The 17,476-nt window shown below is 51.2% G+C and overlaps 4 gene segments (V, D, J or C); all 4 read left to right on the top strand.

Moving 5' to 3' along the window:
• Positions 1–2,516: 2,516 nt before the first annotated feature.
• Positions 2,517–3,188, top strand: LOC123810814. The segment is given in 2 exon segments: positions 2,517–2,666; positions 2,773–3,188. Coding segments are annotated over 2 exon segments (462 nt in total).
• Positions 3,189–8,990: 5,802 nt separating this feature from the next.
• On the top strand, positions 8,991–9,606 carry LOC123810813. The segment is given in 2 exon segments: positions 8,991–9,105; positions 9,212–9,606. Coding segments are annotated over 2 exon segments (441 nt in total).
• Positions 9,607–12,869: 3,263 nt separating this feature from the next.
• LOC123810812 lies at positions 12,870–13,621 on the top strand. The segment is given in 2 exon segments: positions 12,870–12,967; positions 13,314–13,621. Coding segments are annotated over 2 exon segments (354 nt in total).
• A 3,333-nt stretch (positions 13,622–16,954) lies between these two features.
• LOC123810811 lies at positions 16,955–17,476 on the top strand. The segment is given in 2 exon segments: positions 16,955–17,000; positions 17,124–17,476. Coding segments are annotated over 2 exon segments (399 nt in total).

Here is a 17,476-nt window from a genome sequence, read left to right as displayed (position 1 = left end):
GGGGGAGGTAGAAAAATTAATTCAGGAAATATTGGCCAAAAAATACCAATATCAATGAAGGCTGACATCCTATAGATTCAAGAACCTCAACAAAACCCAAACATAAAAAAAAACATACAGGAGACATCAGTAAACATCACGATGAAATTCCTAAACCCAGTGTCGATCAGAAAATCACAAAAGCCTCAGAGACACGGGGCCCGTCCACAGAGAGGATGGAGCAGAGGGACCAGGGCAGAGGTCTCCCTGGAAACACCACAGGCGGGGGGAGAGGGGGGCAGAGTGTCTAGAAAACTAAAAGCAACAAGAAAACAACAAACACCTGTCCACTTTCGAGTCTTTACCCAGTGAAAGTATCTTTCAAAAAAGGAAAGTAAAACTCTCTCAGATGTACAGGCACTTAGAGAACTGACACCTACAGACGCTCTGTCCCAGAGAGAGCAGAGGACCCGCCCGAGTCAGAGAGAAATGGGGATCTACACAGAGAAATTAACGGCATCAGGTACCGTTTCTCCATGGAAATAGAGAAACAATTTTGTCATACTAAATTCCATAAAATGTATCTTGTTTAAGGCAAAAAATCACTAACAACGTATGTTCTGGTATATAATACATGATAAAGTATAAATATGACAGAGTTACCTCAAAGATTTGAGAGGAAGAGGAACCTGTTATGATAAACTCAGGTGTCTCACTCGCATCTAGTTCAGGTCCCATGTGACATTTCTCACAAGGTTGTAACTTCGGCAGCAGGAGTCATGAGTTGTCAGAATTCTCTGAATCAGGACAGAAGGTCCCGTGTGACTTCCTGTGCAAACCAGAAGGGAAGCAGGAGCCCCTGTGCAGTGATGGTCCTTGTGGGTCACCTGCTCCCTCACCTCACTGACACAGGACAGGGGTCATAGTCCTGTGACTCCTCCTTCCCCTGGATCCCCTTTCAGCTGCTCTGACTCCTGAGACAGGTGTGGGTGCTCAGTGTGACGTCAGTCCTGCCACTCAGCCCTTAATGGGACAGATTCATGTCACATTGGGCTCACCTGGTTTGGACCATAACCACCTTAGTTTCTCACTGTCCTTCCTGCTCAGATAGACCAGACCCTCCCCCAGGGCACTGACCCTGCTGTCCCCACACTCCCGTCCTCCTGCTGCTCCCTCTTCTCACCCTGACGGCAGCTCCAGGGTCCCCTCCAGAGAGACCCCTCCAGCCTCTCCCCACACAGGACCTGCCTGTCAATTCCTGTCTGATCTCAACTAATTACCTGCACATCAACAATAGCTGCACAATTATTTCCCCAAAATTATTCCCCTTGATTACTGGATTGATTTCTGCTCATTATTTTCTTCACCTGCCAGGATGTTTTTAATGCAAAACACACACATGACTCGAGGCGCATGAACAGACAGGAGTATTTTGCCAGGAACAACAGCTCAGGAGTCGGATGGCTGTTCTCCAGGCACTGGCCATTTGCATCAAGTCCAAGATCTTTCTCACTTTCTGCTCCACAGCCCTGGTATGGAAGCTCTTCTCTCCTTCCTGTTGCAGATGGACCTCAGCATGGCCGCTGGGGCTCAGCTGTCACACCCAGGGCCAAGGGGACAGGCACTGCGCATATCCAGTCTGTTTTTTTCCTCACAGGAGCAAAGGCTCCTTGGAAGGAGGCCCAGCTGACTGACACACCTACGGGTCAGCACTGGGCCACAAGGTCAATTCTGGCCAAGAGGGACGTGAGAACAGCACTCGTCGGGCTTTTAAATGGGCATCGCAGACAAGACACGAGTAGATGGTGTAAGCATCTGCAGTGTCACCAGCGCAGGTGTGTTCACTGAGCTCCCACCACACAAAGGGACCTCTGAGACAGGGACGGAGTCTTGTTCACACATATTACCCAGCATGTGATGTCTGCCAGACAAAGGGGCTCTGACCCATGTTTGTGGGTTCGTGTCTCCAGCCTCAGCTGTGGAGCAGAATCTTCCACTGTCCTGTTTTGACAAAGCACCAGTGGTCATCCTGGGACATATTTGCTTAACTCACAAGCACAGATCATGGTTTGAAGGTGAAATCCCCCAGGATGTCACTCGAAGGGACCTCCCCATGTCGGGAGACCCACAGCACGCACAGGTAATGTGTGGTTATTCTGATGTCCAGATATTATGATGTCAGGTGAGAGGTGTGAATAAAACTCTCACCAAGGTTCATCATCCTGAAAATTCTTAGTAGCCATCCCATGCACTAGCAAAACATGTAGGATGATATTCATCCTGTTGACACTAGGGGGCACTGTGGGTCCTGGTTTGGGGAAATTTATAGGTTAAATGCCTTTGGCTGTTTCATGCTGAAAGGGCAATAAAGAAGCTCCTCTGAAAACACTTCTATTGGGTCAAATCAGCTCTTAACAATGCAACCCACACCTGCACCTTCTTTGGCCTCAGGAAATCACCAGCAGGAGGCTGTTAGGCTCAGGGTTGAGACAAGAGCTGAGACACAAGTTGAGGAGCACAGAACATATTTGCATTCATGCTCCTCCCTCTTGAACTGCAAGGAGAGAGGATAACAGGGGCTTTCAGAGGCCAGGGCCAGCTGAACAGCCTCAGGGCAGAGCTCCTGGAAGCCACTCTCACCATGGACTGGGCTCCCTTTTTCCTCCTGCCCCTGGTGTTCTCCACAGGTCAGGGCATCCCTGGGCTGTTAGAGGTCCCCTCCAAACACAGTTTTCATGGGCATCTGTCCATTCTGGGTGCATTCAGCATCATCTCTGTGTTTTGTGTCTGCAGGTCTCTGCGCTGAACTTAGGCTGACCCAGCCCCCATCTGCTTCTGCCTCCCTGGGAGCCTCGGCCAAGCTCACCTGCACCCTCAGCAGTGAGCACAGCAGCTACTACATTTTTTGGTATCAGCAGCAGCAGCCAGGGAAGGCCCCTCGGTATCTGATGTATGTTAACAGTGGTGGAAGCCACACCAAGGGGAATGGGATCCCCGACCGCTTCTCAGGCTCCGGCTCTGGGGCCAACCGCTACTTGACCATCTCCAACCTCCAGTCTGAGGACGAGGCTGACTATTACTGTGCAGCAGGGGACAGCAGTGGTAATGCCACAGTGACACAGGACAATGGGGAAGTGAGACAAAAACCTCTTCCCCATCTGTGTCACACTCTCCTCCAGCCCAAACAGGGACCAGACACAAAGCCATAGCTCATCTGGCCCAGGTCCCCAGACCTCAGATCTCAGGCAGCTGTGCAGTGGATTCAGTCTCACAGGACGGGCCTGACCTGGTGTTTCCGGGGCCATGGAAACAGGATGGACCTGGGACCAGATAAGTCACTGAACCCAAACGGGAGTCCCCGACACAGGGGGATGCACATGTGTTCCAGATCCAACAGAAATCAGTCCTGTTGCCTGACACCCTGTCAGACTTTCCTGCAAAAATTCAGGAGAACAGGGCTGTTACGAATAAAAAAACACCCTTTCCAGAATGGCCCTGAAATGGCCCAGATGACACAATTGTGGACTACGACACAGAAAAGATGACTGCAACTTACTTCCTCCGATCATAAGGGAGGACAAATGATTTGATATGGCAAGGGAACACAGAAGCTAAAACTCCAAACTGGAAACCTGGATATAAGAGCTGTAATACTGGGGTTGAAAATGCACGGGATGAGACTGACAGCCCATGAGGTGCAACCAGAGAAAACACTCAGCACTTCCTGTCAGAGCAACAGAATCTGTTCAGAATGAAGCAGAAAGTAACAAACACCAAGGTTAGAAAGGGATCCCACCTTCTCTCCAAACACCTCCCATGTGACTGTTTGTAAAACACTTTTCTCCACAACATCACAGGGTCCAGCACCTGAATGAAGCTCAGTCTGATGAGGGCAGGACAGTTCAGCGCCAAGAGCCCGGTGGCCTAGGAGGAAGTTGGGGACAGAATAGGAAGAAGTGAGAGTTTCCATGGTGACTGCGACCAGGGCACACAGGTCCCCTGGGATGGACTGAGATGCAGATGCAGCTGCAGCAGTGCTGGATGGGCCTGGGAACCTGCCTGTCAGACTGTCCCCTCCTGGGACCACACTGGGAGGGTTTCACTGCTGTCCACCTGCCACTCACAGCTCAGTGGCCGTCACCACAGGAAGGCACCATCTGTCAATCACAGGGGAATTTCAGGTCCTCAACTGCCACACAGACCTCCATGCTGCCCTCGGTGGGCAGGTCTGAGGACACACACTGAGGTCAACTCTGTGCAGGTCAGGCTGGAGTCTCTGGAGAATCATGTCCTCTCCCAGGATGGGGAGTCACGTGCGGGGCCGGCTCTAGTGGGGAAAGTGGGGTGACATGACTCACACCACAGATCTTGAGTCTCTGCAGCTGTGTGTGTGGCAGTCCTGCTGGGCCATCCAGTGTGGTCTCTGTTGAGGACCAGGGTCATGTCCCTGAGACCAGAGACCCAGGGAGCATGTCACAGCCTGCAGATGTGCCTCTGTGACCAGTGCATAGGGCAGGGCATGTGTGGGCCTACACGCCTCTGTGTGCACACGTGTGTGCACTTGGGTGCAGCCAAGAAGTCTCTTGATGACCAATGTCTCAGACTCTCTGTTTCTGGGATTTCCTCTGCACGCCATTCTGTTGTCCTTGCTTCCCATTAAGTATAAGGATTAAGGATATTAATAAGAGCAGGAGGAGTAGCATTCATCTGCGTTTAAAAGCATGTCAGCACATTCATGACACTTTAAATTTACTGAATTGTTTAGTCTCAAATGCCCGATGAAGAAGCCCTCTTGTCATCTCCTCTCCTCACAGACGGGGAAGTTGAGGTAGGCAGCAACCTTGTCTGAGGTCTGCATCAGAAAGGGGAGGACCCGGCAGCAAACCAGGGCTACAGCCCCAGAGTCCCAGGTCCTCGCCTCCATCCTGTGGCCTCTCTTTGGCTCTAAAACTAAGATCGGCCTTTCCTTCAAATGCCAGAGAGACCTTCTTCTTTCTGTAAAGCCAGTGAGTGGTATTGGGACTGCAAAGTGCAGCCAGCCCTGTCCCATCGGAAACTCAGAGATGACTGTAAATTTCACAGGGTCCACATTTAGAAGATGAGATGAAACCGTTGGAATTCGTTTTCATGATAGATTTTGTTTAATTCAGTTAGATGTTGGGGTGTGGGGAATGGTGGGAGGAAATGGAGGTCACTGTACTTGAACAACAAAACAACAAAAAGATTTGATTAAGTAGTATGTGGTTGTGGGTCTATTTTTAAGTTCTCCGTTCTGCTCCATTGCGCAACATGTCTATTCTTTGCTAATTCCACCCTGTCTTGATTATTCTTAAGACTATAGGAAATAAACATGTTTACTTAAATTTATTCTTTATTTTGGATAGTCCAGTTCCTCTGTCTTTCCATGTGAGTTTTAAAATCCTTATGTGTATATCCACAAAAAATGTGCAGGGATTTTAACTTGCATTCTGTTACATCTTTAGGTCAGTTTGTGGAGAATTAACATTTTTCCTATGTTGAGTCTTCTAACCCATAAACACACTGTGCTTCTCTGTCCATTTAGATCTTTTATTAATTTCATGAACAGATCATATGTTTTAGCATAAAATTGTCTACCAGTTTATTGATTTATGCCTAATGATTTCATTTGTTTGAAGCTACATCAAATTAAAAAGCTTCTGCATGGCTAAAGAAACCATCATCAAAATGAAAAGGGAAATGACCGTATGGGAGAACACATTTGCCAATGATACATCGGACAAGGGTTTGATCTCCAAGATATATAAGTAACTCATGCAACTCCACACCAGGCAGGAGAACAATCCAGCTGAAAAGTGGACAAAAGGCCTGAATAGACACTTCTCCAAGGAGGACACACAGATGGCCCAAGATACGTGAAAAGATGCTCAGCATCACTAGCCATCAGAGAGATGCAAATTAAAACCACAATCAGATACCACTTCACACCCGTCAGAATGGCCATCATGAACAAACCAACAAACAACCAGTGCTTGCAAGGTTGTGGAGAAAAGAGAACTCTTGTGCAGTTTTGGTGGGAATGCACACTGGTGCAGCCCCTGTGAGAAACGGTATAGAGTTTCCTGAAAAACACTAAAAATGGAACTGCCTTTAGACCCAGCAATTCACTGCAGGAACTATACCCTAAGAATCCTGAAATACCAATTTAATTGAATTTATGTACCCCAGTGTTCATAGCAGTGCTGTCTACAAGAGTCAAGTGCTAGAAACAGCCCAAGTGCCCATCAGTAAACAAGTGGCTCAAATCATTGTGGCACATTTACATAATGGAATACTGTGCAGCAGAAAGAAAGAAGGAACTCCTGCCTTTTGAGACATCCTGGGTGGAACTGGAGAATATGATGCTAAGTGAAATAAGCCAGTCGGTGAAATTAAAATACCATGTGATCTCACCTATCAGAGGAACCTAAGGAACAAAAATAACTAATGAGAAACTAGAACCACAGGCACGGAAACATGGAACACACTAACAGGGACCAGAGGGGAGGGGGAGGGGACAATGGTGGAAAGAAGGGGCAGGGACTAGTCAAAGAACGAGTATGAATGACCCACGGACACGGACAACCCTGTGGGGACTGACTGTGGGAGTGGCGGGTGAGTCCACCCGGGTGGGGGAGCACAAAGAGGGAACAATTGGGACAACTGTAACAGAATAACAAAAATTTGTAATGAAAGAAAAAAATATTTCAATGTGAATTAAATATAAAACTGTTGGTATATTTTACATTGTTTTCAAACTGCCTTTGAAATCTTTGTGTCTTTCAGAACGACAGCACATCTCTCCGGGGACGACCCACATCTCATGCCCAACAGCTGTGATGACTTGTTGCCACCACATTAGGCAGAGCAGGTTAGAGGGAGGAGGTTCCTTGGGTAACTGTCCCTGCAGTACATGTGACAGCCATCAGAGGGCGATGGAGGGCCTCATGACACAGAGGCCTCATTAGGAAAAGCTGCTCCCCTTTCCACCAAGCCAAGAAGGCTGAGAAGAGGACATGGAGGAAATACTTACACGTGCGTCCACATTACTTCCATTCTCAAATACACAATATCAAATACAACTACAGCTTTAAACCCGAATTGGGGTTATTGAACACATTTATTTTCAGTCAGTGTAAGGATGACAATATTCCTTTTGTATTTTTAAATAAATAATCTCCCTCTCAGTGGGCTATTGTTTCCATAAACATCATTCAAGTCATAACATTATAGTTTGTGCAGTGATCTAGAGGGAGAACTAAGAAATATTTTCTTGAAGCAGGATGACTTGCTATTTTTAAAAAAGGAGTATATTTCCCTCCCTCACAAGCACAGGTCAGAGCTTGAAGGTGACATCTCCCAGGGTGGCACTCACAGCTGACCTCCCAGGGGGTCAGGAGACCCACAGCACAGGTGTGAGCACAGGCCTGCAAGAGGGGCCAGCGGCCCCATGGGGACCCCGAGGTGTGAGTGTGAGGAGTGGACACCCGGGGGTGGGAGGGCAGAGAGGAGCTGCTGTGGTCCCCTCAGCTGGGGACAGTGGGGGGCGTGTCTCAGGCACCAGACCCTGGTCCCCTCTCCACTGTCTCTCAGACCAAACTCTGAGGACTGAGTCAGGGGTCTGTCAGTCTGTCTGTGCACATGACTCACACAGGGCTGCACCGTCACCTCCAAGGACAAGGCCTCCAGCATTTTGTGCATGAACGCACTACTTCACTGCACCCTCAGCACAACCAGGGTGACACCTGATGTATTTGAACGGGACAGCAGGAAATAAGTGCTTTCTTGAAAATGTGAAATCCTACAGTTTTGTAAAATTAAAAGGTTTCTCTCCTGATACTGACACTTGTGGAAACTCAAGGGCTTTGACCACATGAGAAACCCAGCCCTGACATAAACTGTTAGAGACCCAGCCTGATGCGAACCCTGTTCCAGTCACCTGATGCCAATGCCCGTTTGACACAGGACCCTGTGCCCTCTGCCAGGGAGGGTGCTGTGGGAGGGTCCCCATGTTTCCCACACACAGTCCCGCGTGTCACTAAAAAACGAAGGTGCTGACACGTGAGGACCTGAGCGCTCGTCACAGCAGACTCCAGGAGGACGGCCCCCCAGGAACAGGGTAGAGGGCAGAGACAGGGATCCTGGGGTGAGGACGGCGCGGGCATGGGGCCTAGAGCAGGGCGGGGCAAAGAGAGGACACAACCCTCAGGCTGTGGGTCAGCCTCCTGGACTGAAATCTTGATTCCTCACCACTGGCTGTGGGGCCCTGGGAAAATCATAACGTCACAATGACAGCCCCCTGCCCATCACACAGGAGGAGGGGCTGAGCCTTCAGCACAGGATGACGTGGGGTTATTCTGATGTCAGGTTATTGTGATGCCAGGTGAGGGGTGCATACAAAACACTCCCCAAGTTTCATCATCCTTTAAGTCACAGGTGGCAAACATAAGGCCTGTTGGCAGAATCCAGCCCGTCACCTTGTTTTATCTGCCTGGGTACCTCGTTTCTACCCACTGGCAACACCAAGTTCCTTGCCCCGAGTTAAGCAGTCGCTACATTTATAAAGTCCTAAAATTACATTCAGCCCTTTGAAGGCAAACTCGAGGTTCATGTGGCCCCCGTGAAAATGAGTTTAACACCCCTGCATTAACTTCTTAGAAGTAGCCATCTGATGAATTAGCTACACATGTAGGATGATATTCCTCCTGTGGACACCAGGGGGCACTGTGGGTCTGGGTTTGGGGAACTTAAAGGTTAAGTGCCCTTGGCTGGGCTCAAGGGCAAAGGGAATGACTGAGGCTCCTTTGAAGACACTTCTATTGGGTAAAATATATTCTTAAACAGTGAAACTCACACCTGGACTTCTTCTGACCTCAGGAAGTAACCAGCAGGAGGCTGTTAGGCTCAGGACTCACCAGAGCTGAGAGAGTTGAGGAACAGAGAACATATTTGCATCCATGCTCCTCCTCCTGAGCTGCTAGGACAGAGGATAAGACAGGGGCTTGGAGAGGCCAGGGCCAGCTGGGCAGCCTGAGGACAGAGATCCTGGAGTCCCTCCCACCATGGACTGGGCTCCCTTCTTCCTCCTGCCCCTGGTGTTCTCCACAGGTCAGGGCATCCCTGGGCAGTTAGAGGTCCACTCCAAACATAGTCCTGAGGGGCATCTGTCCAGTCTGGGTGCATTCGGCATCATGTCTGTGTTTTCTGTTTGCAGGTCTCTGTGCTGCGCCTGTGCTGACCCAGCCCCCGTCTGCTTCTGCCTCCCTGGGAGCCTCGGCCAAGCTCACCTGCACCCTCAGCAGTGAGCACAGCAGCTATGCCATTGCATGGCACCAGCAGCAGCCAGGGAAGGCCCCTCGGTATTTGATGGATGTTTACAGTGATGGAAGTAACAGCAAGGGGGACGGGATCCCCGATCGCTTCTCAGGCTCCAGCTCTGGGGCCAACCGCTACTTGACCATCTCCAACCTCCAGTCTGAGGACGAGGCTGACTATTACTGTGCAACAGGGGATAGCAGTGGTAATGCCACAGTGACACAGGCCATTGGGGAAGTGAGACAAAAACTCCCAACCCCATCTGTGTCACATTCTCCTCCAGCCCAAATATGACCAGAGACAATGCCATGATCAGGTGAGGCCCCATCCCCAGACCTCAGATACTCAGGTGGCTCCTTCCTCAGCCTCAGGCAGCTGTGCAGAGGGTGGGACAGCAGTGGATTCAGTCTCACAGGACAGGACACGACCTCATATTTCCAGGACCTGCATGTGAGTTACAGACAAGGGCATGAGTGGAAGGACCACAGTCCAGGTCACAAAATCATAAAAGCCTCAGAGAACAAGGGCTGTCCACAGAGAGGACGGAGCAGAGGGACCAGGGCAGAGGTCTCCCTGGAAACTACACAGACGAGGGGAGAGGGGGGCAAAGTCAGCAGAAAACTTCCAGCAACAAGAAGATGACAACAAAATCCTGTACACTTTCAAGTCTTTTCCCAGTGAAAATGTCCTTCAAAAAAGGAAGCAAAGTGAAACTTTCTCAGATGTACAGAAACAAGGAGAACTGACCCCCACAGATGCTCTGTACCAGAAACAGCAGGGGACCCACCCGAGACAGAGAGAAATGAAAATCTACACAGAGAAATTAACGGCATCCAGTATTGTTACCACAGGGATACATATGAAATGTTTTGTCATATTATATTCCATAAAAATATCACTGTTCAAGGCAAAAAACAATATACATTGTGGTTTATAATACATGATAAAATAAGTATAACAATGTTACCCCAAAGGTTTGAGAGGAAGAGGAGCCTGTTATGAAAAACTCAGGTGTCTCACTCACACCTAGTTCAGGTGAATGTGACATTTCTCACAAGTTCGTAACTTCGGCAACAGGAGTGATGAGTTGTCAGAATTCTCTGAATCAGGACAGAAGGTCCCGTGTGACTTCCTGTGCAAACCAGAAGGGAAGCAGCAGCCCCTGTGTAGTGACAGTCCCTGTGGGTCACCTGCTCACTCACCTGGCTGACACAGGACAGGGGTCACAGTGCAGTGACTCCTCCTTCCCCAGGGTCCCCCTCAGCTGCTCTGACTCCTGGGCCAGGTGTGTGTGCTCAGTGTGACGTCAGTCCTGCCCCTCATCCCTCAATGTGACAGATTCAAGTCTCATTGGGCTGACCTGGTTTGGACCATAACCACCTTAGTTTCTCACTGTCCTTCCTGCTCAGACAGACAGACCCTCCCCCAGGGCATGGACCCTGCTGTCCCCACACTCACTTCCTGCTGCTGCTCCCTCTTCCCACCCTGATGGCAGCTCCAGGGTCCCCTCCAGAGAGACCCCTCCAGCCTCTCCCCACACAGGACCTGCCTGTCTGATCTTGTTTGGTCTCAACTAATTCTCTGAATAGCACATCAGCTACACAATTATTCCCCTGTAATTATTCTCATTTTTATTAATGTATTAGTGTGTATTATTTTTCTCACTAGACAGGAATTTTTTAAATTCAAAACATACACACAACAATAAGAGACATGGACAAACAGGAGCCCCTTTTCTTCCTGCAGCCACAAGTCTGGGCCCGACAGGTGTTCTGCAGACACTCACCAGCCCTGGGAGGTCCTCACGTCTCTCACTTTCTTGCCAACATCTCTCCAGTGCAGGCTCTGCTCTCCCTCTTGGTGCAGATGGACCTCAGCGTGGCCGCTGCAGCTCAGCTGTCACACCCAAGGCCTGGGGGACAGGAGCTGCGCAAATCTCGTCTGTTCCATTCCTTCACAAGAGCTATAGTTATTAGGGAAAAATCCAGCTGAGTGACACAGCCACGGGTCAACATGGAAGCGTAAGTTCAACACCAGCCACGAGGGACCCAGGAAGACCGATCATCTGTCTTTGAACAGAGAATGGGAGACAAGGTACAGGTAGAAGTACCAGGTAGAAGGTACAGGTAGAAGGTACTGATGTGCTGTGTCACCCACACCAGCGTGTCCACTGTGGGCTCCCATGTGCACACTGGCATCTGTGAGGCAGGACGGTCCCGCTCACACGTCTCACCCAGGACGCAGTGTCTGGCAGACACAGTGGGGCTGAATAGCTGTTTGCTGGGTGAGTGTCTCCTGTCTCAGTATTTGGGGTAATTGCCACGAGCGCCTTATTTTCAACCTGCACTAGCGGTGGGCATTTGTGAGAGGCAGTCCCTGAGTCCTGTGTCCCGTGCAAGCCCCAGAATCATGGCCATCAAAGGCATATGTCAGAGATGCTTCAGGTGGGCCCCGCCCTCTCTTCCTCCCAGTGAACCTGTTCATACTTTTATGGGTGATCTGAGCCGCTTGTGCCTGGTCTTGAGGCTGGCAGTGGTTATGGAGAGAATACCAATCCCCCCTGGGACCCTCAGTCCCTGGATCAGGGAGTTACCACCTGAGCAGCGGGTTCAGACTCTGCACCTGGACAGAGCACACACCTGCTCCTCCTGCAGCCAGTGTGGGGAGGCCACCAGGGGGCAGCAGAGACCACCTGGCAAAGCCCACTGGGCACTGGGGGGACCTGGGCATGAGGAATTTTACCATGCAGGGGGATTATTATAATTTCTTTTCTGAACCAACTACCCTTTATTAATAATGAAAATAATTTAATTGTGATAAACAGGAGGTCATTAACCACCACTAACACCTGTAGAAAGAGTAGTAGGTTTTCTATAGTATCACCTTTGAAAAGGATGATGGAGCATTCTGACTGAGTCTCTCAGATTGGGTTCTTATAGAATTGGCCTGTTTTCCCACCTCATGGTAATTCATTCCTGTCCAGCCCACCCCTTTCATGCTAACATCCTATAACTGTCACACCTTTTCAAGCACTGGAGCTACCCCGGCACTGGTTCCCACTGGGGACACTGGGGCACCTAAACCAGTCTCCAGAGCTGTAATTGAGTAGAAACAGCATCTCAGAGGCTCCAAGTGCTGCATGTGCCCTGAGCAAAGTGGGATGTCCTTCAGGCTCTGATGCTCACACACTGTCACTAGGGTTGGACCCTGCTCAGACCTCAGGCTCATATCGTCACCACTGCAGTTAACACTCTATAGTGGGTGCAGAACGTGCAGACAGACGTCACCTCTGAGCTCTGCTGGGACCAGGTCAGCCCAGGAGTGAGGCCACGAGACAGTCTGGGGTGGAGATGTCAGTCCATGCTGTGGCACCAGCGGATGAACTGGATGCCCTGGGAATGAGGTGGGGTCTGCAGGGACCACCCTCCCTTCCCTGAGTCTGTCAGGCTGAGCCCCCAGCAGGAACCACACAGCTCCTCAGGCAGCTCCCCTGAGCGCTGGCTGATTTGCATACCCAGCAGAAGTCTCTCCAGCAAGGGGATAAGAGAGGCCTGGGAGGAAAGCTGCCCATCCTGGGGCCTCAGGGAGCAGAAGCAGGGCACCTCCACCATGGCCTGGACCCCTCTCCTCCTCGGCCTGCTTGCTCACTGCACAGGTGCTGTACCCAGGCTCTCACCCTCCCCCAGCCCCAGGGATCTGGACAGGCCTGACCCTGACTATGAGCTCAGCAGGGCACTGGCAGTGGGACAGGACGCCCATGGCCCTGCAGGTGGAGGCAGGACTGGTGGGACTGGACTTCACTGTGCTCACTGGCTCTGAGTGCAGGGTGCTCTCACTCTTTAAAAGTGCCATCCACCAGCCAGGCCCACAGGTTGCTGAGGCTGAGACTGATGAGTGGGGGCCAAGAGACTGCTGGGAGCTCAGTGTAGGTCAGGCCAGAGGGGGTTTCCACATGATCAACCCCTCAGCTAGAATGTAATCTCTTCTTTCTTCTCTTGCAGGCTTTGTGGCCTCATATGAGCTGACACAGTCGTCCTCGGTGTCAGTGCAGCTAGGACAGACGGCCAGGATCACCTGTGGGGGAGACAGCATTGGAAGTAAAAGTGTTGACTGGTACCAGCAGAAGCCCGGCCAGGCCCCTGTGCTGGTCATTTATAGTGATAGCAACCGGCCCTCAGGCATCCCTGACCGATTCTCAGGCTCCAACTCAGGGAACACGGCCACCCTGACCATCAGTGGGGCCCAGGCCCAGGACGAGACTGACTATTACTGTGCAGTAGCTGTTGGCAGTGGGAGCAGCTGGCATTGACTCACAGTGATACCCACAGACAGAGAAGTGAGACAAAAACTTCCTTCTGTGTCACACTCTCCTCTGGTCCCACGAGGGCTGTGGGCAAAGTCACCAGCACATCTGGCTCAGGTTCCATTTCGCAGGTCTCCCAGAGGCCCCTCCTCCCAGCCTCAGGCAGCTGTGCCGAGGGTGGGTCAGGAGTGGATTCAGGGCTGGCAGGACCAGGCTGTCCTAGTGTGTCTCTGCCACAGTGTCACTTTCAGTTACATGGGCTGACAAGAGGACAAACTGCCAGATCCCTGTGTCCTGAAGCAATAGTCTTAAATCATGGTGACTGAGTCACTCCTTTGTGAAATGTTCTGGAATCTTCCCCGTAGCTGCCAGCTCAGCTGAGCTCCTGAGGCCCGGGCTCTGAGGCCGCCCAGGGCTCTGAATGGAGCCGACCAGTACAGCAGACACTGTGAGATCCCCTGGTGCCCAGTGGGGTCCCACACGCCCACCACCACAGCTGCAGGCCCCTGGCTGCTCTCAGCTCGGCCCTCCCTGGGAAGCAGGATGGTGGCAGGGAACTGCCCCCCGGTGCAGCACTGTCTCTGGGTGTGACTCAGGCCTAGTGACAGCTGGAGGAGAAGAAATGGGTGGGATTAGTTTACAGGATATATTGTTTAATTCTGTTAAAGGAAATGTTTCCATATAAATTAAATATTAAATGTTGATAATTTTACATTATTTTATCATAAATCTTAAAATCTGGTGGGTGTTTCAGACTACAGCACCTCCTACTGGAACCACCCACTTTTCATCCTCAGGAGGTGCATGTGGCTTGTGGACAGCACATTGGTCAGAGCAGGTCAGATGGGAGACGTGTCCTCGTTGGGCTGGGGCAGAGGACAATGTCACTGACCCTGCAGTGCATCCTTGCAGCCACCAGGGCATGAGGAGGGCGGGGATCCTGTGACCACACGTCACTAGGGGAGGAATGTCTGCTCCACTTGCCACTACACCGGAAATATTGAGGACAATATGAGGAAATTATTATATCGTGTTCACAGTACTCCTACCCTCAAGGACCTGATATAAAACACAAGTACGATTTCAAACATGATTCTGAACCATCGAGCACATTTTTCTTACTAGTGGAATGAATGACACAGTCTATCTACATTTGTAAGTAGTTGTTGCTACGGGAAACTCCCTCACTGAGCAGATCCTTCCCATAGACATCAACACAAGTCATAAGGTTACACTTTGTGCAGAGATCTAGAGAGAAGGAGGGTATTAGATGGATTTTATTGATGTAGGGTCACTTGCTATTGTCTGCAGTCAGATACTTTTCCCTACCTCACAAGCACAGATCACGGTTTGAAAATGACACTTCCCAGGGTGGCACTCACAGCTGACCTCCCAGGTGGTCAGGAGACCCACAGCCAGGTGTGAGCACTGGCCTGCAGGAGGGGCCTGCAGGGCCGGAGGAGGACCCTAAGGCGTGAGTGTGACGAGTGGACACCCCAGGGTGGGAAGGGCAGAGAGGAGCTGCTGTGGTCACCTCAGCTGGGCACAGTGGGGGGCATGTGTCAGGCACTGGACTCTGGTCCCCTCTCCACTGTCTCTCTGATCAAACTCTGAGGAGTGACGGGTCTGTCTATCTGTCTGTCTGTGCACATGAATCACACAGCGTTGCACCACCACCCCCAAGGACAACAACTCCAGCATTTTGTTCGTGAATGTGTTTCATCGAATCCTCAGCAATATTGGCCTGAAAGCACATACACTTGCTTAGGACATGAAGTGAAACATGCTTCCCTGCCAGTGATGCTCCATAAAAATGAAAGGTATCATTCCTTACTGTGGCAGTTGTTTAAATCCCGTGGCCTTGACCATGTTGCAAAAGAATGCTGAACTGTCACAAAGAGCCTCACCAGTAACCTGATTCCCGCTGTCCTGCTGGCATCTGATCCTGTCCTGTCTTGCAGGCAGCAGAGGGACTGTCCCCATGTTTGTGCACAGACCATCCACATTCACTGGGAAACACAGACCCAAGACCGTGAAGAGCTGAGTTGTCTTTAGAACAGACTCCAGAGGACGGAGCACCTGCACACAGAGGGCAGGCCTGTGACTCAGGGACTCGGGAGGGCTGGGACCTGGGACCAGGGAGGAGGGGGATAAGGGACATGGACAGAGGGGGGGCATTCAAAGATCAGGCTCTGAGGTCCAGCTCCTGGATTGGAGTCTTAACTCAGCATCACTGTCTGGGGGGCTCTGGGAAAATCATACCCTCCCAGTGAGGGCTCCCTGCTCATCCGATAGGAGGAGGTCCTGGGCCTTCAGCACGGGGGTGATGTTGGGTGGTTACGGTGTCAGGTGAGGGGTGCATGGAAAACACTCATCCTTGAGGGTCAGCATCTACTGGGGGCTCAAAGAAGCCACTCTGATGAGCTACACACACACAGGGAGGACTGGAACCGAACACAACCCCAGCTGCTTATGGCTTCAAAGCCGATACCAGAGAGACCAGTGCCGATGTCAAGGAGAGCGATGCATTCAGGTGCCGGACACCGGGAGATGGGGGACGCATGCCTCAAAGCCCATCTCCGCCTCTCAGCGGAGCAGAGGTGTTTACAAGGAGGGAAAGGGGAGCAGAGAAAAGAGGTGAAGGGAGGGGATTGAAAAGCTCTCTACGTGCAGATGAGCACAGTCCAACCCGACAAGGCTGATGGTCCCGTGTGGGTCATCCCGGTGTAGTTGTCCTGGCTTCACCTCATCCCGACATGTCACCTGACTCCAAGGTTGGGGGTCAGCAGATCTCCCAAAGCCGAGAGTCTGTATCTTTTGAAGTTAGTTCCTGGGATTCTTATACAAACAAGCTGTTTATCTACAAGATTCATATTAGTCAGAGTCCGCACTTACAGAAACAATGTCAAAAGAATGGGGGGAGTGGGTTAGAATTCCCCACTGCTACAGTTCCCACTGATCCAGAGTGACATTCATCCTGGGAGCACCAGGGGGCCCTGTGGGTCTTGATCTGGGCACCCATAATAGGTCCCAGTCCCTTGGGCTGTGCACAGTGCAAAGGGCCTGACTGAGGTTTCTTGGAAGACACGTCTGTCAGTTAAAATCAACTCTTAACACTGAAACCCCCACCAGGACCTTCCTCTGGCCTCAGGAAATTACCATCAGGAGGCTGTTAGGCTCAGACTAGAGCTGAGACAGGCAAGTTGAGGAGCAGAAAACAGATTTCCATTCAATTCTCCTTCCTCTTGAGCTGCAAGGACAGAGGACAATACAGGGGCTTGGAGAGGCCAGAGCCAGCTGGGCAGCCTCAGGGCAGAGCTCCTGGAAGCTGCTCCCACCATGGCCTGGGCTCCCTTCCTCCTCCTGCCCCTGGTTTTCTCCACAGGTCAGGGCATCTGTGGGTACACAGGGGTCCCACTCCCCAACAGTTTCCTTCCAAGCACAGTCCCAAGGGGCATCTGTCCAGTCTGGGTGCCTTTGGCATCATCCCCGTGTTTTGTGTCTGCAGGTCTCTGTGCTGCGCCTGTGCTGACCCAGCTCCCATGTGCTTCTGCCTCCTTGGGAGCCCCAGCCAAGCTCCCCTGCACCCTCAGCAGTGAGCACAGCAGCTACACCATTCGCTGGTATCAACAGAGACCAGGAAATGGCCCTCGGGACCTGATGTACATTAAGAGTGATGGAAGCCACAGCAGTGGGGACAGGATCCCTGATCACTTCTCAGGCTCCAGCTCTGGGGCCAACTGCTACTTAACCATCTCCAGCCTCCAGTCTGAGGACGAGACTGACTATGTTTGTGGTGAAAGCCACACGCACAACAGCCTTTTCACAGAAGCTGCAGAGACACAGACCAAAGAGGAGTGA

Source organism: Phyllostomus hastatus, unplaced genomic scaffold (genome assembly GCF_019186645.2).
Source record: "Phyllostomus hastatus isolate PE091 unplaced genomic scaffold, TTU_PhHast_1.1 phas_scaffold_760, whole genome shotgun sequence".
Lineage (NCBI taxonomy): Eukaryota > Metazoa > Chordata > Mammalia > Chiroptera > Phyllostomidae > Phyllostomus > Phyllostomus hastatus.
This window is presented reverse-complemented; position numbering and strand designations above follow the sequence as displayed.